Source organism: Ambystoma mexicanum, chromosome 10 (assembly GCF_040938575.1).
Source record: "Ambystoma mexicanum isolate Mex_15411 chromosome 10, UKY_AmexF1_1, whole genome shotgun sequence".
Taxonomy (NCBI): domain Eukaryota; kingdom Metazoa; phylum Chordata; class Amphibia; order Caudata; family Ambystomatidae; genus Ambystoma; species Ambystoma mexicanum.
Genome location: NC_090932.1, coordinates 739,164,643 through 739,183,206, shown reverse-complemented (window position 1 = coordinate 739,183,206; position 18,564 = coordinate 739,164,643). Strand labels below are relative to the sequence as shown.

The window sequence follows — 18,564 nt, the reverse complement described above, 5'->3', positions numbered from 1 at the left end:
TTGTGCTTTTTCATGCACGTACTTTACTTTTTTCAACCAGGCCCCCAGGTGAGTGAACCCTGCTGTTGGTGCACGGCTGCCCCCTAGATTTTGCCCAATAATCCACATTGCAGGCCTCGACCCAGCCCGCTTGCTGGCCCTCTCTCCCCCGACTCCATTCATCTACTGATCCCACTTCCTGGCTGCAGCGGCCTTCCCTTCCTCCACCACACCAACCATCCCGCCCACCCCTGATCCAATTGGTCAAGACGAAAGATTCTGCCCCATTTACAGCTCTCCCAGGGCAGCCCTCTGCCCGGTATCCCATCAGCTAAGGACCTAAGGCAAAGGACAGCTCCAATGTGACGACTTCTGATCGTATCTGCAGGTATCTGCAGGAGAAGCAAGAAGCCAACAATAAGTAAGTGAGGCAAGGGCAGGGACTGAAGCAATTACTTCATGCCTTGCTACCCTACCTCCAAACTGGTGTAATTGCATTTAGAAAATCCGCCTAATAGCATATCGATGTTCTAGTTGCAGTTAGAAAGACTGCCTAATAGCATATCCTGGTGTAATTGCACTTAGAAAGACTGCCTGGTAGCATATCTTCTTGTAATCGCATTTAGAAAGTCCGCCTGATGGCACATCTTGGTGTAATTGCATTTAGAAAATCCCCCTGATAGCATATCGATGTTCTAGTTGCAGTTAGAAAGACTGCCTAATAGCATATCCTGGTGTAATTGCATTTAGAAAATCGCCTGATAGCATATCTGTGTTCTAGTTTGCATTAGAAAGACTGCCCGATAGCATATCTTTGTGTAATTGGATTTAGAAAGTCTGCCTGATAGCATATCTGTGTTCTAGTTTGCAGTTAGAAAGACTGCCTAATAGCATATCATGGTGTAATTGCATTTAGAATGTCCGCCTGATAGCATATCCTGGTATAATTGCATTTAGAAAATCCCCCCCGATAGCATATCTGTGTTCTAGTTTGCATTAGAAAGACTGCCTGGTAATATATCTTGGTGTAATTTCAATTAGAAAATCCACCTGATAGCATATCTGTATTCTAGTTTGCAATTAGAAAGTCTGCCCTTCAGCATATCTTAGAAGTCCACCTGATAGCATATCTGTGTTCTAGTTTGCAGTTAGAAAGCCCGCCTAATTAGCATATCCTGGTGTAATTGCACTTAGAAAGACTGCCTGGTAGCATATATTGATCTAATTGCATTTAGAAAGTCCGCCTAATATCCTGGTGTAATTGCACTTAGAAAAACTGCCTGGTAGCATATCCTGGTGTAATTGCATTTAAAATGACTGCCTGGTAGCATATCTTGGTCTAATTGCATTTAGACAAACCGCCTAATAACACAACTTGATGTAAGCCCATTTAGAAAATCTGCCTGATAGCATATCTTGGTCTAATTGCATGTAGAAAATCCACCTGATAGCATATCCTGGTCTAACTGCAATTAGAAAGTCCGCCTGATAGCATATCTAGATGTAACTGCATTTAGAAGGTCCGCCTAATAACATATAATGGTGTAATTGCATTTAGAAAATCTGCCTAATAGCATATCTTGGACTAATTGCATTTAGAAAATCTGCCTGATAGCATATCTGTGGTGTAGTTGCTCCTAGAAGTGGTTGCATTAGAACATGTCCCTAATAGCATCCTGTGGTATAATTGCATTTAGAAAGTCTGCCTAACTGCGTATCTGTGGTATAATTGCATTTATAAAATCTGCCTAATAGCATATCTGTAGTGTTATCCACATTTAGAAAGTCCCTCTAAATAGCTTATCTGTGGTATAAGTGCATTCAGAATGTCTGCCTATCAGCACCTCTGTGGGGGTAGTCTACATTCAGAAAGTGTACATAATAGCATATAATTGATAGCTTAGTTCCGCTTAGAAAGTCTACCTAATGGCATATTTGCGGTGTTATTGCATTTAGTAAGTCGGCCTATTAGCTAATTAGATAACCTAAATAGACACTGTGATTTAGTTGTACGTAGAAGCAGTGAATAATCCCACCCTGTGGTATTGTTGTACCTAGAAACGGCGAATAATATAACCCTGTGATACAGTTATCATCCGATGGTATAGTTGTAGTGGGAAGGTGTGAACGAAACCATCCAATGCCAACTATAACACAGCTCAAACTAACAAAAGCATGAGTCCACCAAACCCACCAAAGACCTACGAAAGTGCCCTCCTCGTGCCCACCTCCCTTCCCGCCTGCCATACCATCCATACCCCCCACCAAGCCATCCTGCCCTCCACCACATCCCCCACCCACCCCTTATCCAAACACCAAGCCAGAGGAGCACGATGGCGAGCCAACCATCCTAAGACCACTCCTCCTCCCATCCCCTCCTCCCACCCGCCTACTCTCATCATACCCGCCTCCCCCACCCACCCAACCAACAGCCCGCCTCACCTCCCCTCCCAAGCACACCCATCCCCTCCTCCCACCCGTATACTATCATCATGCCCGCTTCCCCCACCCACCAGACCAACAGCCAGCCTCACCTCCCAAGCACTCCCATCCCCACTACCATACACCCCCCCCACTCCCATACACCCCCCACTCCCCTCATCAACTGCCACCATCATCCGCCCACAAGCCCACTCCTTCCCCTCCCTAAAAATTGCACGCCTTGCCCTGGCAAGAACCGTAGCCGCTTCCCTCTCCCCCTCATACCCCCTACCCTCTCTCACTTCAACCACAGCAAAAACACTGAAGCGGAAACGTACTTGGTCTCCCTCAATTGCTCAGTACTCATCGCCACTCCTGTCTAGACCCACCTCCTCATCCTCCCAATCTCGACCAGCATCACCCTCCCCCTGCCTCACCCTACCTAAAACCCTTCTCCCTCGATTTCTCACCGACCACAACCGAAACTCCAAATCCAGTCAACCCGTCAAGCCAGTCCAACCCTTCCCCGCCCAACCCACCAAATCAACTGCCCGCCTACTCTTCCCATCAACCACTATGCCCCCCACACAAGACCCCCATTTTCCACCACCTCCAGCCCCATCCCCACCTCTACAACTCCCTCATCACCCTCCTGTACCGAAGTTAATTGCATCCTTTTTAATGCCCGATCTGTAGCAAAAAACAGACACAGCATCTTTGACCTCCTCGCCTCTGACAAACCGGACCTGGTCTTTATCACGGAAACCTGGTTCTCTGACGACTTCGCCCCGATCGCCAATGAAGCATTGCTCCCAGACTACTCCCTCATCCCACTAAACCGTCCCTCTAGAGGAGGAGGAATAGCAATTGCCTTCAAATCTCACTTCCACGTGACGGTCATCGACAACCAGCCATCCATTCCTTCCTGCAAATCACTCCTCGTAAAACTCTCTCCCCCCCCCCTTTGTTCTCCCACAGCTTCCTAATAATCTACAGACCGCCTGGTTACAATAGACAATTCTCAAACAACCTCTGCGACTCTATTGCCACCCTCCAACTAAACCATCCCAACCTAACCCTCCTAGGAGATTTCAAAATATGGCTTGACATTCCCACCAACCCTATGACACACTCTCTGGTTGACGGCCTTGACGCGATTAACCTCCAACCCCACATAAATGGCCCGACTCACTATAAAGGACACACACTTGATGCCATCTTCAGCTCCCACAACCTGATACATATAAATCCTCCCACCCCCTCATCTGGTCCGATCACTTCATTGTCTCTTTCACCATTCGCTCACCGAACCCGCTCCCCTTACCCGAACCTCCGGATCTACGCAAATGCTGGAAGAAACTAATAATCTTTCTCGACCTAGCCAACGCACTCCTTCAGTCTCCACCCCCTACCTTCATACTCCATGAACAACTAACCCCCCCCCCCGACGCCTTTGACTCAACACCTCACTAATGCGGCTCACACCTTCTTGCAAACTATCAGCCTGCTGTGGCCTTTTCCCTAGATGGTTCACACCTGAACTGAAGACCACTAAACAACTACATAAATCCCTAGAACACAAATGGCGGAAAGACAAAACCCTGCTCAGCAGATCGACCTTGGCCCAGCACCTTCGCCAATACAAGGCTGAAATCCAGAAAGCATAAAAAGCCCATTATAATTCCCAATTCCTAAACTGTACAAACCCCAGCAAAGAACTTCACAAAATCATCACAGAATTCACCAAGCCATCATGCATCACCATCCTCCTGACCCCCTCACAATCACTGTGTGACTCACTCTATCTCCACTTTTACACCACAGCTCTCGAAAGAACAAATACTCTAACCAACAAACTCTCTCATACACCCACCAGGCAAGCCTCCCTCCATACCAACCAACCCACCGCCTGCGACCACTTTCCAACCAACGTTCGGCTCCTTCAGTCCAATATCAACTGACCGATTTCTCAAACATCTCTCTGCCCGCAAACCATCCGGCTTTCCGCTGGACCCTTGCCCAGTCACAACCCTCAAAGAAATTTTTGCATCTACCTGCGCAGGACAGCATGCAAGAACCATAATAAACGAGTCCCTTTCCTCTGGAATTTTTCCCGCACATTCAAAACTGTTCATGTCAAACCTCTTATAAAAACAGCTTGCCTCGGCCCTCTCGAGCCCAAAAACTACCGCCCCATCTCAAACACCAGATTCCTAGCCAAACTCATTGACCGAACCGCCTACTCCCAACTAAATACCTTTGTCGAAGCCAACAATCTCCTAGACCCCGCTCAATCAGGTTTCAGAGCCCAACACGGAACCGAAACCACCCTAACCTCAATCTGGGATGACCTTAAAAAAACTGCAGATTCTGCGGGATGCGCCGCATTAATCCTTCTTGACCTATCCGCCGCCTTCGACACAATCAACCACTCAATCCTGCTTGACCGCCTCCACTCCCTAAGAATTCATGGAACCGCCCTCAAATGGATAGCATCCCTTCCTCAATAATAGGAACCAAATAACCCTACTCTCCACATATTGCTCCCAAGCCCGACCAGTCGACACCGGAGTTCCACAAGGAGCATGCCTATCAGCCCTCCTGTTTAACCTCTACATGGCCACCCTCCCAAGAATAATTCGCTTACACAACATCCTGTGCTACAACTACGCCGATGACACTCAACTAATTCTAAAACTTCTAAACCCAAAACCCAACTGCCGACCAGACCTCGCCTCCTGGACATAGATCTCTGAATGAACACAAACCACCTCTTGCTAAATCCCTCCAAAACAGAAATCATGGTATGTGGCAACACCGAACTTCTTCCACACCCACTACCATGGGCAACTCGCCGACACCCTCTAATTCAGTGAAAAACCTTGGATGCACCCTAGACTCTGACCTAACCCTCTCGCACCAAGATAACAATGTCTCAAAGTCCTGCCACTACCACCTGAAAACTCTAAGGCGCATTTTTCCATACCTCTCCTTTCCCAACAGACTCTCCGCTGTCCAATCAATTGTTATATCAAGACTTGACTATGCTAACCCCCTCTACCTCGGAGCGCATGCATAACAACTGAATAAACTACAAAGAGCACAAAACGCTGTAGCCAAACTGCTACTAGCGCTTGGCCCAAGAGACCACATCTCCCCAGCCCTCAAAACTCTGCACTGGCTTCCGGTTGCCCGAAGGGTCACCTTCAAAACCTTATGCATTTCTCACCGAGCACTGCATAAAACCGGACCTCAATATCTTCAAGACAAACTAAAACCCTATCACCCGGCTCGTACCCTAAAATCAAGCTCAGCCGGCCTCCTAGTCATACCAAAAACAAACTCAGTCAAGTTAGGTGGATCATCATTCTCCGCCTTGGCCCCCACTCTGTGGAACGCACTCCCACCCCACATCCGACTCACCGAAGACCTCCTGTCTTTCCGCAAACTACTGAAAACATGGCTCTTCCCCTAAAACCGACCCGTGACTCAAACTGGAAAACAGCAACTCAATGACATTAGCCCAAAATGCCAGATCCTATATAACAATCCAGCATCATGATCCGAGCAAGAATTCGAAAGATAATAACCGCTACGGTAAACTAAAAAAGGTCAAACGAAATAGAATGAGTAAAAAGGATCATAGCAGTGAAGTCAACAGAAAGATTTAGTTGTACAAGAGCAATAAAACGGTTGAAATTAATGAAATGGATGAAATAAATGTATAGGACAAGAAGATCAAAGTGGACGAGAGGAATAAAGTGGATAACAGCAATTCAACTAGCCCAAACGTCTAGATCATAAATAACAATAACAAATATCATTCCAACATCTTGATTCCAAGCGATAAATCGAAAACCAATAACCTCTAATGTAAACTAAAAGGACAAACAAAATAGAATGAGTAAAGTGGAACAAATCAGTGAACAGGTTAAAAAATATAAGTTGTACGAATGCAGTAAAGTGGCTGAAATTAATGAAATTGATTAAATGAATGTAATGGACGAGAGGAACAAAATGGACAAGAAGAATAAAGTAGAGAGGATGGAAAGATGAATACATGATACGGATGATTGCACAGAGTGCATGAAACGGATATAGGGCATGGTACAAGTGAAACAAATAGACTAGACGATTCAAGTGCATGTAACAAGTGTAGTGCATGGGACAGATGGAGAACATGGGACGAATCGAGTGCATGCAACAAATGACATGAGTTGAACGAATTACGCGTGATGAATAGACGAAGTGAGTTGACCAGATGAAGTCGCGCCTTGAAACACTTGTGTATAGGCGCGTTACAAATACCATATCATATCATATCATAAGTCGGTAAAGCAGATGAATGACCATGGAGAGGATGATGTGCGTATAGCGGATGAGAGCGTAAAGCGGATGAGAGCACAGAATACATGAGAACATGGAGCAGATGAGAGCGTGGAGCAGAGGTAGGCTATGGGGTAGATGATAGCATGGAGCAGACGTAGGGTTTTGAGCAGATATAGGGTGTCGAGTGGATGTAGGGTGTGGAATGGAAGGTGTGGAGCAAATGTAGTGTCTGGAGCTGGTCTAGAGCGTGTAGTGGATCTAGAGCATGGAGCGGGCATAGAGCGGGCATAGAGTGCGGCGCAGGCGAGTGATGTATACGGTGGAACGGGTGATGTAGGTGGAAGGAACGGGTCAAGTATGTTGAATGGAACAGATCTAGAGTGTGGAGCGTGTGTAGAGTATGGAGCAATCGGGAGATGTATGTGGAAGGAACGGGTCACGTGTGTGGATGGAACGGGTGAAGTGGATGGAGCAAGTGAAATATGTGGGAGAAATTAAGTATAAGGTTTGAACTGATGAAGCATGTGAGTGGATCGGATGGTGCAAGTGAAGTATGTGGCAGAAATGAAGTATAAGGTTTGAACTGATGAAGCATGTGGGTGGAACGGATGAAATGGGTGGAGCGGACGAGCTGGGTGGAGCGGACCAAGTATGTGGAACGGGTGAGGTATGTGGAAATGGATGAAGCACGTGGATGAATCGGGCAAAATGGGTGGATAGAATCGGGGGAAGTGGGTGAATGGAATAGCAATGTATGTGGAAGGAACGGGTGAAGTAGGTAGAAGGAACAGAGAAAGTGGATGTATGGAACGTGAAATGTATGGAACAGGTGAAGTGTGTATGTGGAAGGAACGTGTGAAATGTGTAGAAGGAATGAAGAAAATGGGTGAAAAGAACAGGGTAAGTATGCGGAAGGATCGGTTGAAATAGGTAGAATGAACAAGTGAAAGTGGGTGTACGGAACGGGTGAGGTGTATGGATGGAACGGATGAAATATGTGGAAGGAACAGAGAAAATGGGATGAGGGAAAGAGTGAAGTATGCGGATGAAACGGGTCGAGTATGAGGATGAAACGGGTCAAGTAGGCGGATGGAACGGGTCAAGTACATGGATGGAACGCACGCAACAGAGCACGGAGTTGACACTGAAAGAAAGAAAAAAAAGATTCTAGAGCATAGAACGATCTGTAGTGCATAAAACAACCGAAGGTTATAGAATGGCTGGAGTGCATAGAATGTTTTGGAGTGCATGGAACGGCTTGCACTGCACGGAACGGCTGAAGTGCATGGAACTACTGGAGTGTGCTTGATCTCAAGATATAAACCACCTTATCACATTCTCCACGCTCACTCTCTCCTTTACACCATCACTCAACTAGGACACAGCGATACTATGACACCATTCGGTATAGCTGACTATGACACCATTCGGTATAGCTGCTCTCATACCATCACCTGCCACATACTCCCCACTAAAACACAGCTGGTACACACCTTCCAGCCTAGGCGTTCTCCTCAGACCTAACGCAGCCAGAATCGGGCTGGATAACAACCTTGCCAGAACGAACACATACTCTTAATCTCCCAACCACCACACCTACCGCTAAGAAGCAGCTATCACAGGAATGCAACACCGCTGCACACATATCCAGTGCTCACACGCACCTTATGACTCTCTCTCTCTACTGACTTGAACTTCGGTTCCCGAGGGTGTTCAACCTACCAACGCCTTGAGATCATACCAGTGGTACATAAGGCGCTATATAAATGCAAAATAAAATAACATAGGCAAACTATTTTTGCTTCCAATTACTAACAGTCACTATTCTCGCACAGGCATGCCCCACTCTAGGGTGTTCGACCTTCCTACTTGGTGGGAATGTATGTATACAATAAACCAAATTCATTTGGATTATTGTTTTACTAAAAACATTTTGAAGGAGGCCCTAAATTACTATTGTAAGTAAATTACACTGCATGCTAGTATAATGGGAGCATTAACAACTAATACGTTTATTATTTTTTGTGTGTAAAGAATAACTTACGTAATTTTAAAACGTCAGCTGGTGTTCAGTGCATGCTTTTTAAAAGTGAATGTTGCAACTTAATGATAACTGGATGCATGCACCCACCATAAATTATCAATCCAAATGTATCAGAATTTGCCGAAAATACAATTTCTAGCCCTTCACTTGATTATAACCGTTTCATTTTTCCGTTAACTCCACACTTTGTTATTAGCCAAATGTGCGGCCACACCCATGCATGCATCTTCTTTCACTTACAACTTGAATGACACTTTGCGAGGGTGTTCAACCTACAGCACGTTGGAACCATACCCATGTTTAAAGGCACAATACAAATGACAAAATGAAATGACATGAAAATGAAATGCACCGAGAAACTTCGCCCAGGTTTCACAGAGCATTCTACATAGCATCCTGTTAGCTTGCTGCAACAATTGGGCAGTTGTAAAAATACCACTACATACAAAACTACCAGTATGCATTAGCCCAGTACATGCGCTCACAAATTATACCACTTACAGGGACCAAGAGACACCGCTCAATCCCAGGGGTTTCATTTCCCAAATACAGGCATTTTGAAAATTGGAGTTTTGGTAAACTTCAGATGTATAAAGTGCAGTTAAACAGGCTATACCAACGATTTATAAAGAGGAAGACAACTGACAAGTAAAGATACAGTAGTGTTGCTGTTAAATGAATTCATCTTTTCACCCAGGTATTTTTAAACACATGCATATAATTTCAGTGATCTTCGCCCATTTACAAGCTTAACATTCCACGGGCCACTCGCCGCGTTCTCCTGCAGTCTTTGTTTAGGAGCGAATTTCATTTATTCCTGGGCCGCTTTACTATTAGTATTAATCACCAGACCGCTCTTCACTTTCCTGCACCCGATTTTCGTCAATGCCCCAGCCACGCGTGTGAATTATTATCCACTGCCATGCTGTCTTTCGGCTCTTGAGACGTTCTCACTTCTCCACCTATGCTCCCTGGTTTCTGTCCGTAAGTATGTCAATCTACAGTCACCGGTAGTTATTTACTTTAACAGTAACTGTGTGTAACACTATACAAACCCACCCGCTAACACCGGCCTGGAAGGCGCCATCTTGAACCGGAAGTGATTCTTACAACTCAGTGTAGTGACTGCCTAGCGTCTATTAGAGGAACGGCACTAGCAACGTGTCTTCATCACGTGCCTTAAGTGTTATGTTTTCGTCGTGGCAGTATTTAAGGTGGCAGGGATTTGATCTCGTCATTTTACTGCGCTTCCACACCTGCAGGAGATATTTTATCTTATCAGATTGGGAAGGAACTGTCCGGTGTAATTTCGCAAACCTCAGAGATAAAAACGCCAGTTTCCCTGAGATTTTGTTTTCATTTGTTGCTATGAATCAGGTTGAGATTCGGATTTATGGTACTTAGCAGAGGTGTCTTACCTTTCCATTGGACTCGAGGATCACTTATACATTGATCTCCTGTGATCCGTCCACAAACAATTTACCCATTTGGGCAATTTGCATAGACCAAACCTCTAGTCATATAAGGACGCAATGTGCTGTGAACCCACAGTTGCATGTGAATGCGATATTGCCCCACGAGCACGTAGAAGCAAAGAGTATCGGGTGGCAGCTCTGATCTAACGGACATGCAAATGAGGGACAGGCCACCGTGGTATATATTACGGCTTCTCTGTCACACCTGGCTCTTTATGTTATGTTTATTTATACTGCACCCAATACCACCCAAGGACAGTCTCCAGGCACTCTGGTGGCTCTGCAAGAAAGAGGGCTGGTGTGGTTAGTGAGGGAAGAATGATAGACTAGCTCCAGAACCAGGAGGAACTGGCATCTATGTGTGTTGGCTTGCAGATGGATAGGTTGCGTGCACTGGCTTGTATCCGTACGGGTAAGGTCCAATGCCTGGGATGGTGTCTGTGTGGTTTGTTGTGTTGAGTATGTCTTTGTGTTTTATATGTAGATTGCTGGTATTTAGGGCTGTGCGCACTGGCTTGTATCCATACGGTTAAGGTCCATTACCTCTACGTCCACTCTTCCGCGTCCCAGTACTCAAGTATGAGGTGGCCCTCCTCCCACATGAACCCCTTTTCTATTTTTATTTCCATTAGCCACGCCCCCACCACCTCCCACCTCTGGGCATAATAGCCCACTACCGCAGAGCCACAACAGTTCAGTTAATTTTTGTCCCCCTACCATGGAATAGCCAGGGGATGGACCGTTTATGACGCCTCTGATGTCGAACGACCCCTGCTGGGCAGGGGACCGTTCAGTCATGGCAACGTTTGTTCTGGAGGGTCCCTGCTGGACAGGAACCTTCGCTGGCATAGCCGAGGATGGTGGTTGAGGAGGCCCACCCCGGTCAGGGGCGGGCCGGATGTTCCTGTCCGCAGAGCGGATTGGATTGCTGGACCTGCTGGCTCGGGGTGATTGCACCCCGGTGGAGGTAAGGAGATGGGGGAGAGCACAATGGAGCTTGGTTTTGATATGATTTGCACTTCTTGTGTTGGGGCTCAGGCCCCTTCCTTGCCCTGAACTTGATTGCTTGTTCCCTGTATATGTGGGGACACGCATCTGTTTGGCATCATTGTGTGGAATGGTTGTTGCTCGGCAACACTGATTTCCCACGTTTCTGTTGGGTTTTGGAAGTGCCCTACTATATGGGGTTTCCTGACTCTGAGCCTCTGCCGACCCGGTCGGGGGGTGCTAGACCACCTCCACCCCAGTTCAAATGCACGCTCAAGAGAGGCCTTCCATGCCTCGCTGAGATGAAGGCTGAAATCGGGAATGGACTGAACCTGACAAGACTGCGGTACCCACATTTTTGGCTAAGTTATATCCCTTACAGGGGGAAGAGGCTGCCATTCCACAGGTCGATGACATCATCCCTAACGTGGTGGGGAGGTATTCTATGTCTGCAGAGGATGCCATCAAGGACCCAACTGATAGGAAGGTGGACCGCGCCTTGAAGAAGGCTTATGGGGGTGCCCATCTTGTCTTGCATTCTGCCACATACTCCTCCTACACGGCCGAAGCTGCATTCAGGGGCCTAAAGACTGCCATCAAGGCTGCAGAGGATGGCTCTGACCCGACACCGCTTCTACAGGCGATCAAGGCTCAAGTGGAATTTTTGTCAGACCTTGCGTATGATGGTGTGAAGGCTGCTGCCATGTCCAAGTATCAGGTAATATTATCCCCATATATATGGTCGCCGTACATAATATTGCCGGGAAAAGGTTGTGGCGATATCATATGGGTGACCATATATATGGGGATAGGGGCAGCCAAAGAAAAAAAAAGGGTTTGGGGGTTGCGGGGGTGTCCCCCGCATGTTCCATGCAATAATGTCCCCACAAAAAGCGGCCATTTTTCGGCGATATTTTTGCATGGCGATATTTTTGTGGGGACATTATTACATGGAACCCATGTCCATGGGTTCCATCGTCGCGGGTCACAGGCACCTTCACACCAGGGATTAGAGGACGGACTCTCAGCGGAAGTCTACGGCGATGAAGATTCCCTTTGAAGGCCGCATGTTTTTCAGGGATAACCTTGAGGACAAGGTGCACAGGGTTTTTAAAGCTGATAAACATGCAGGGTAGTTGTAGAGGAAGTCAGCTCCTGCTTCCAGGGGGCCTGTCACTTCTAGGCACCCCTGCATTCTAGGGGTCCCTCTAGTGTACAGGGTCGTTTTGTGACTTGAAGGAAATGGTGCTCCAGTCAGATCTCCCCGCCACACCAGCAGAAGTCCTAACGCCAGGCCAGTTGCGGGTCAACTGAAGTCCTTGTCTTTCTGGAGATGCCTGGGTCAATCGGCTGGGGTGCTGGGGGTACAAGCTGTAATTTGGGCCCCCTCCTCTTCCATCTGGCACAATTCGGACGTCCCTCCCCAGACACCCTGTCAAAAGGTTGACTATGCATCAGGCCCTACAGGACCTGCTCTCCAAGAGGGTCATATGACTGGTTCCACAGAGCGAGCAGGGTCTGGGAGTATACCCCATTATGTTTCTGGTGCCAAAACCCTAGGGGGGGTCATACTGTCTTAACATTAGACCTCAAGTCCTTGAACCTTCACATTCAGACTCAACGTTTCAAGATGGAATGTCTTCAACTTGTTGTTCCGCTAGTGAGAGGCTTGGATTTCCTGGCATCCTTGGATCTACAAGATGCTTACTTTCACATTGCCATCTGGCCCTCTCATCAGAAGTTTCTCAGGTTTGCTGTGGGGAGGGGTCATTTCCAGTTCTGAGCCTTGCCATTCAGCCTCAAATCTACACCCTGTGTCTTCACCAAGGTTCAGGGATTCAGGTTTTTTCATATCTCGACGACTGGCTCCTGAAAGCCCGTTCAGTGGACCTTCTGCTTCGTCATGTAGAGAATACCTATGCCCTCCTGCACTCCTTGGGATTCCTCGTCAACTGGAGAAAGTCTCACCTACAGCCCTCTCATGACTTCAGTTTATCAGGGACAGGTACTGGATGGCAAGGGGTCGGTGCTTCTTCCACTCGCAAGGGCTTGGAAGTTGAGGGACTGCCTGGTTCTTCTTTCTCGGAAGGTGGCTCCGGCCAGAGACTTCCTTCAAGCTCTTGGGTAAATGGCGGCCTGCATATTCCATGTCCCCTGGGCCAGGCTTCATCTTCGTTCCTTGCTGCTCGTCCAAAGGTTCTAGAAGGAATCCTCTCTAGACTTCAATGCCCCGATTCCAGTGGTTCCCTCCCTCCGGGACACGCTCCAGTGGTGGCTCCATCTGCCCAATCTTCTAAAGGGGTTTCCTCTCTGTCTGCTCTCTCTGATCATCATTACCACAGAAGCCAGCGAGTTGGAGTGGGATGCAGTGTCTTTGGGACAAACTCACCAGGAACTATTGTCCAACGTGGAGGCGTCCAGGTCTTCCAACTGGAGGGAGCTAGCGGCAGCCTTCGGTGCTCTAAGGGCCTTTGCCTAGGTGTTGCAAGATGAGGTGGTCCTCTTGCTATCAGACAATACTACCCTGTTTGCCTGTGTCAACCGTCGGAGGAGCTCCCGCTCATGTTTCTTGGGGACTCTGGCCATCCCTCTGTGTACCTGAGCAGATACTCACCTTCTGTCCTTATCGTCCTGTCAGAGGTCGGGACAATGTGGTGGCGGACTGCCTCAGCAGGATGTTCCCTTCAGAGGATTGGGTGCTGCGGATTGTGGTCTTTCAGAGTGTGTGCTGGATGCTGGGGTCTTTCGATTCTGCATCTATTTGTCTCCCTGCTGTCTGCCAAGTTTCCCCGGTTCTTCTCCAGGTTCCACTCCCCGGGGGCATGGAGGATGGATGCCATGGCCTCGCCTTGGCCAGCGGGGCTTCTTTATTTATTCCCTCCCCTTCCCCTCATCCAGAAGTTGCTGCCTGGATCAGGGATTCTCAATCAGAGGTTATCTTGGTTGCTTCTCTTTGGCTCCGCAGGTGTTGCTTCCCCCTCCTGCTGGACCTGGTGATTTCACCCTTGCTTCCTCTCTTAGGGGGTCTAGATTTGGTTCTCTGCCGACAGGGTGGTGGGCCCAAAGAACCTGGCCGGGGGGCTTTGAAACTGAGAGGGCTTGTCTAGTTTCTGTGAGTCTCACTGTGGAGGTGTGTCCTTCATTCAACATGACCAACGTCCTTCCACCTTGAAGGCCTGCAAGCGTCACTGGGGGCACTTTATGTCCTGTGCCTGGCTCAGTGCTGTTCCTCTACATTGAGTTCTGGGACTCCCGTCCTACAGTTTCTCCAGGAAGGCTTCTACATGGGTCTCTCTGTCTCCACCCTGCGTGCTCCTTGGGCTGCCATCCGCTCCTTTGGGGTACTGATGTGGGTGGTCACTCTTTGGTGGGGAGACTTCTCAAGAGTTTCTCTTTGGCCAGGCCTATCTCTGCTTCTGGGTTGCCCCCTGGGATCTCCCCTTGGTTCTATGGGCTCTGCTGTCCTCTCCTTTTGAGCCATTGAAGGAGGTGCATCTTAAGATTCTGACCCTTAAGACTGTCTTCCTGGTGACTATCACCTCACCGCGGAGGCTGGGTGAGATTGACACCCTCTCCTACAAAGCGCCCCATCAGTGGTCTCCCCTGATGCCTTTTTCCTTAAGTGTCACCCCTTCTTCCTTCCTCAGGTGGTTACCAAATTTCACGTCTCACAGGAGATTGTCCTTCCTTCCTTTTTTCCCCCTCTCCCTCCTCCTCGGAGGAGGGCCGCTGGTCTACTCTGGATGACAGGAGGGCTGTCCTGGTTTATTTGGAACGCAGTAAGGTCTTCGTTCCTCCTGCAGCCTATTTGTAACATTTGGTGGCCTTACCCCTGGGGTGAAGGCATCTGTGCCCACAATCCAGTGGTGCAGGATGCCATCTCCTTGGCATATTCTTCTGTGGGTTCTCTCCTTCTCGCTGGGGTACAGGGCAGGTCTACACGGAGGATGGCTTCCTCTTGGGCAGAGGCGTGTGGGGTTGATATTCAGGACATTTGTCGCCCCCCATCGGGTCTGACTCTGACACATTTATTGATCACTACAGTTTGCACCTCCACCGTAAGGAAGCTGGGGCATTCGGGGCTTGGGTCTTGAGTGTGGCGCTTCTGTGATTTGCTTTTTGTTGATACTGTATGCTGAACAGAAGAGCGACAGAGTGAAGGGTACCACTCCCTTCAACACACAGGTAGTGCTGGAAAACCTGCAGAAGGCTAGAAGCTACTTGAACTAGCCATGTATAAGCTCACTAACAAAATGAGAAAATACTGATAAAACAAAGTTTATTCTAAATCAAGAAGCATAGTAAAATCGCAAATGAGCAAGTGGAGATCATTGTCTTTCACTATACATAAATCATGCAATTCAATACACGTAGTTAGAAACAGATACAGTGTTCTATGTACTGTAAAACATTAGCAGCACATTTCTACTGTCGACACATATTGTGTGTTTCTAGTTCGGATACAATTTCCCAACAAATTCTCTGAGTGACACAATTTGTATAATGCTCCGAACTTTCCTCAGGACACAGTGGGGCGGTGTTGTCGAGAGACGTGTAGAGAAGGTCTAAACAAAGAAAACCGAGTATAAGATATGGTAAAAAGTCTGATCTAAACCCTATTGGATAAGGTGGACAAAGGACTGCAGGTTGACACCTACCTAAAGATAGATGAAGGCATCTTGGAAAACTAATGATGCCAGCTGTCACATGTGCCGGTGTATATTCTCAGAAGCTCTGGAGGTGGCTACAAAGGGTGAAGGAGGTTTATGATTAGCCGTTGGTGATATTATAGCGGGGTGTTAATCCCCTAAAAGTATGAAAAACGTTCAGTGTTAGAAGATTAGAATTTACCTGCTTGTAAGTAATAACAAAGGTAAAGGAATTCAATTCAGGTTCGTTAGGAGGTATGCAGGACAAAACTGCACATAGCTTGAAGGCAACAGTCCTCAGCTGGGTCCTAAATGGGACATTTCGAAAAAACCGAGTGAGAAAACGACTTGTTCATACTAGAAACGTACAACCTGCGTTTGAAGATGAGGTTGTGCTGTAAGAGGCATTCATCTCAGCACCTGCGAGGCGATGAAAACTTGCTTTTCAAGTCTGGGTTAATCAGACGGTGCGCAGTGCATTGCAGGGCAATGAGAGAGCCTCTCAGTGTAGTGCCACAGGGAGGGCTGTACAGGCATCGGCAGAATACAGGTGAAACGAGCTAAACGGCAGTGAAGCAATGCATAAACAGTTTCACTAGCCGTGCCGTGGGACGTGCGAGTTGCCTAGTAACTTCTACTGTCAGGCATATAAGCACAACTCAATCATAGATCTGCCGAGGTGAGAGTCGAAAGAATCGGGGCTGTGGAAGCAAGGGTTGCTTAGCAACTCTTCGGGAGAGGCATTCGAATGGACGTGAGACGATCAGGCTTCGTAAATCTAGCTGCCGAAAGACACGTGCACTTGGAATTCTTTAAAACATGCTGATAGTCAAAGGTGATGCGTCGGGTGCCGGCAAAGATGCCTAAAACTGAGATTGAATGGGGAGATACTTACCCGGCGGCCGGGAAAGAGCTGTGTAGAAATGAATCAGTGGCCCAGTCGTCACAGTCTGGCGTGGACGCCAGTTTTTTTTGGAAAACCACACTAACTTTATAGACAATGGTTTTTAGCGCATGACAAACTGGAACTGTATGTATGATACGACTGTCATGCCTGCGCCATGGGCGCATACATTTGCGATCAATATGGACTTAATTTTCCATTTGCGAGACTTTGGTGCTTTTCTATTTTTCCCAACAAACTACACTTACCACAATGCACTTGGCTATAACCATCTATTCCTGGCCATTCCTATTCGTCATCTTCAGAACTACAATCCCCAGAAGCCCTAGGGATTTGCTCTGCTTCCACCAGCTCAGGAACAGAGAGGGAGGTGGCCGATTGTCTGCAGGTGTGCTGAGCCAGGTGCAACCAATTAGCCTGCCTCTGTGCTGGGCAGGGCGGTATAAAAGCTGCTGCATGCAGGGGCTCAATCTCTTGCATTAAGAGTCCTTCCAGCACCTTGTTGCTTCGAGCTACGGATCTTGTATGCGCTTCCTCCTTACTCCAGCTTTGGATCCAGTGCCCTGCCGGGCTCTCTACATTGCAGCTGATCACGCTCTGCTGCTTTCCAGCTTCCGCCCTTGCACTGCCGGGCTCTCTGCTTTGCTTTCCAGCCTGCCCCCTTGCTCTGTCGGGCTCTCTACATTGCAGCCGATCTCGCTCTGCTGCTTTCCAGCCTCCGCCTTTGCCCTTCCGGGCTTCTGCCTTGCAGCCGATCACGTTCAGCTGCTACCTTCCGCCATTGTCTTCCAGGCTCCTGCCTCGCAGCCGATCACGCTCCGCTGCCTTCAACCTACAGCCTTCGTCCGCTGGACTTCCAATCTAGCAGCCCTCTTCAGTCCTCTGCTGCCTGCTACATTCATCTACCCTGCTCCTCTGAGCTTACTCCTTGCTGCCCGGTCCTTCTGGCTCCTTGCCGCGCAGCCTGCTTCTCTCCGTTGCCAACAGCCCTTGTACTCGGGGCTTCCTACCTTGCAGCCGATCACGCTCCGCTGCTTGCTACCTACCTTTGTCCACTGGGTTCTCAGCCTAGCAGCCCTCTAAAGTCCTCTGCAGCCTTCTACGGTCAGCGGCCCTGCCCCCCAGGGCTCACTCCTTGCTGCCCGGCCCTTCTGGGCTCATTGCCGTGCAGCCTGCTTTACTCCGCTGCCCTAAGCCCTTTCCCTCTGGGCTCTCTACCTTACAGCCCTGCTCCTGTGGGCTTGCTCTTTGCTTTCCTGCTACTCTGAGCTCTCAACCTTGTTCCCTACCGTCCTCTGCTATCCAATCCTGTTATACAACTTTCCCTTCATTTCCTTCTGCTAGTTTGCTATCGACTTCCTTTTCCTGGATTTGTCTGTTAGTATCTTCTCTTGTACTGTTTGTTGACCCTTTTGTACAGAGCTTGTCTGTTGGTTTCCGTCAGGCAACCTCTGCCCCTTCCCTTGTCTCGTTTCTACATTACAGACACCAATAGCTGTTGTTCCAAGCTATGAGCAAACAGCGTGGGCCTCTGTTATAGCAAACTGTTCAGAAGGCTAGAGTTTTCCTAAGGTCCGTGGAATACTCTTTTCCTATATCTGCATACACCCCTAGAGGGAATCCATTCTGTTGTACTTTATTCCTTGCTACACTTGTTTACTCTTCGTTCTCATTGCTTTCAGCTGTGTGTGTACTTATCTGTCCACCTTACTTCGGCACTACTACCCAAAACTCTTCCTGGGTGTCCTGTGCCACTCTTTACAGGGTGTCATCTCG

At 48.1% G+C, this 18,564-nt stretch overlaps 1 protein-coding gene across 1 annotated transcript in view; it reads right to left on the bottom strand.

The window, feature by feature from the left end:
- Positions 1-9,936, bottom strand: part of EIF2A (eukaryotic translation initiation factor 2A) — a 627,352-nt gene extending 617,416 nt beyond the window's left edge. Inside the window, exon 1 of the mRNA XM_069618378.1 lies at positions 9,833-9,936. Coding sequence (XP_069474479.1) covers positions 9,833-9,860 — 28 coding nt within the window. The 5' untranslated portion in view covers positions 9,861-9,936. The remainder of the gene's footprint in view (positions 1-9,832) is intronic.
- Positions 9,937-18,564: the final 8,628 nt, after the last annotated feature.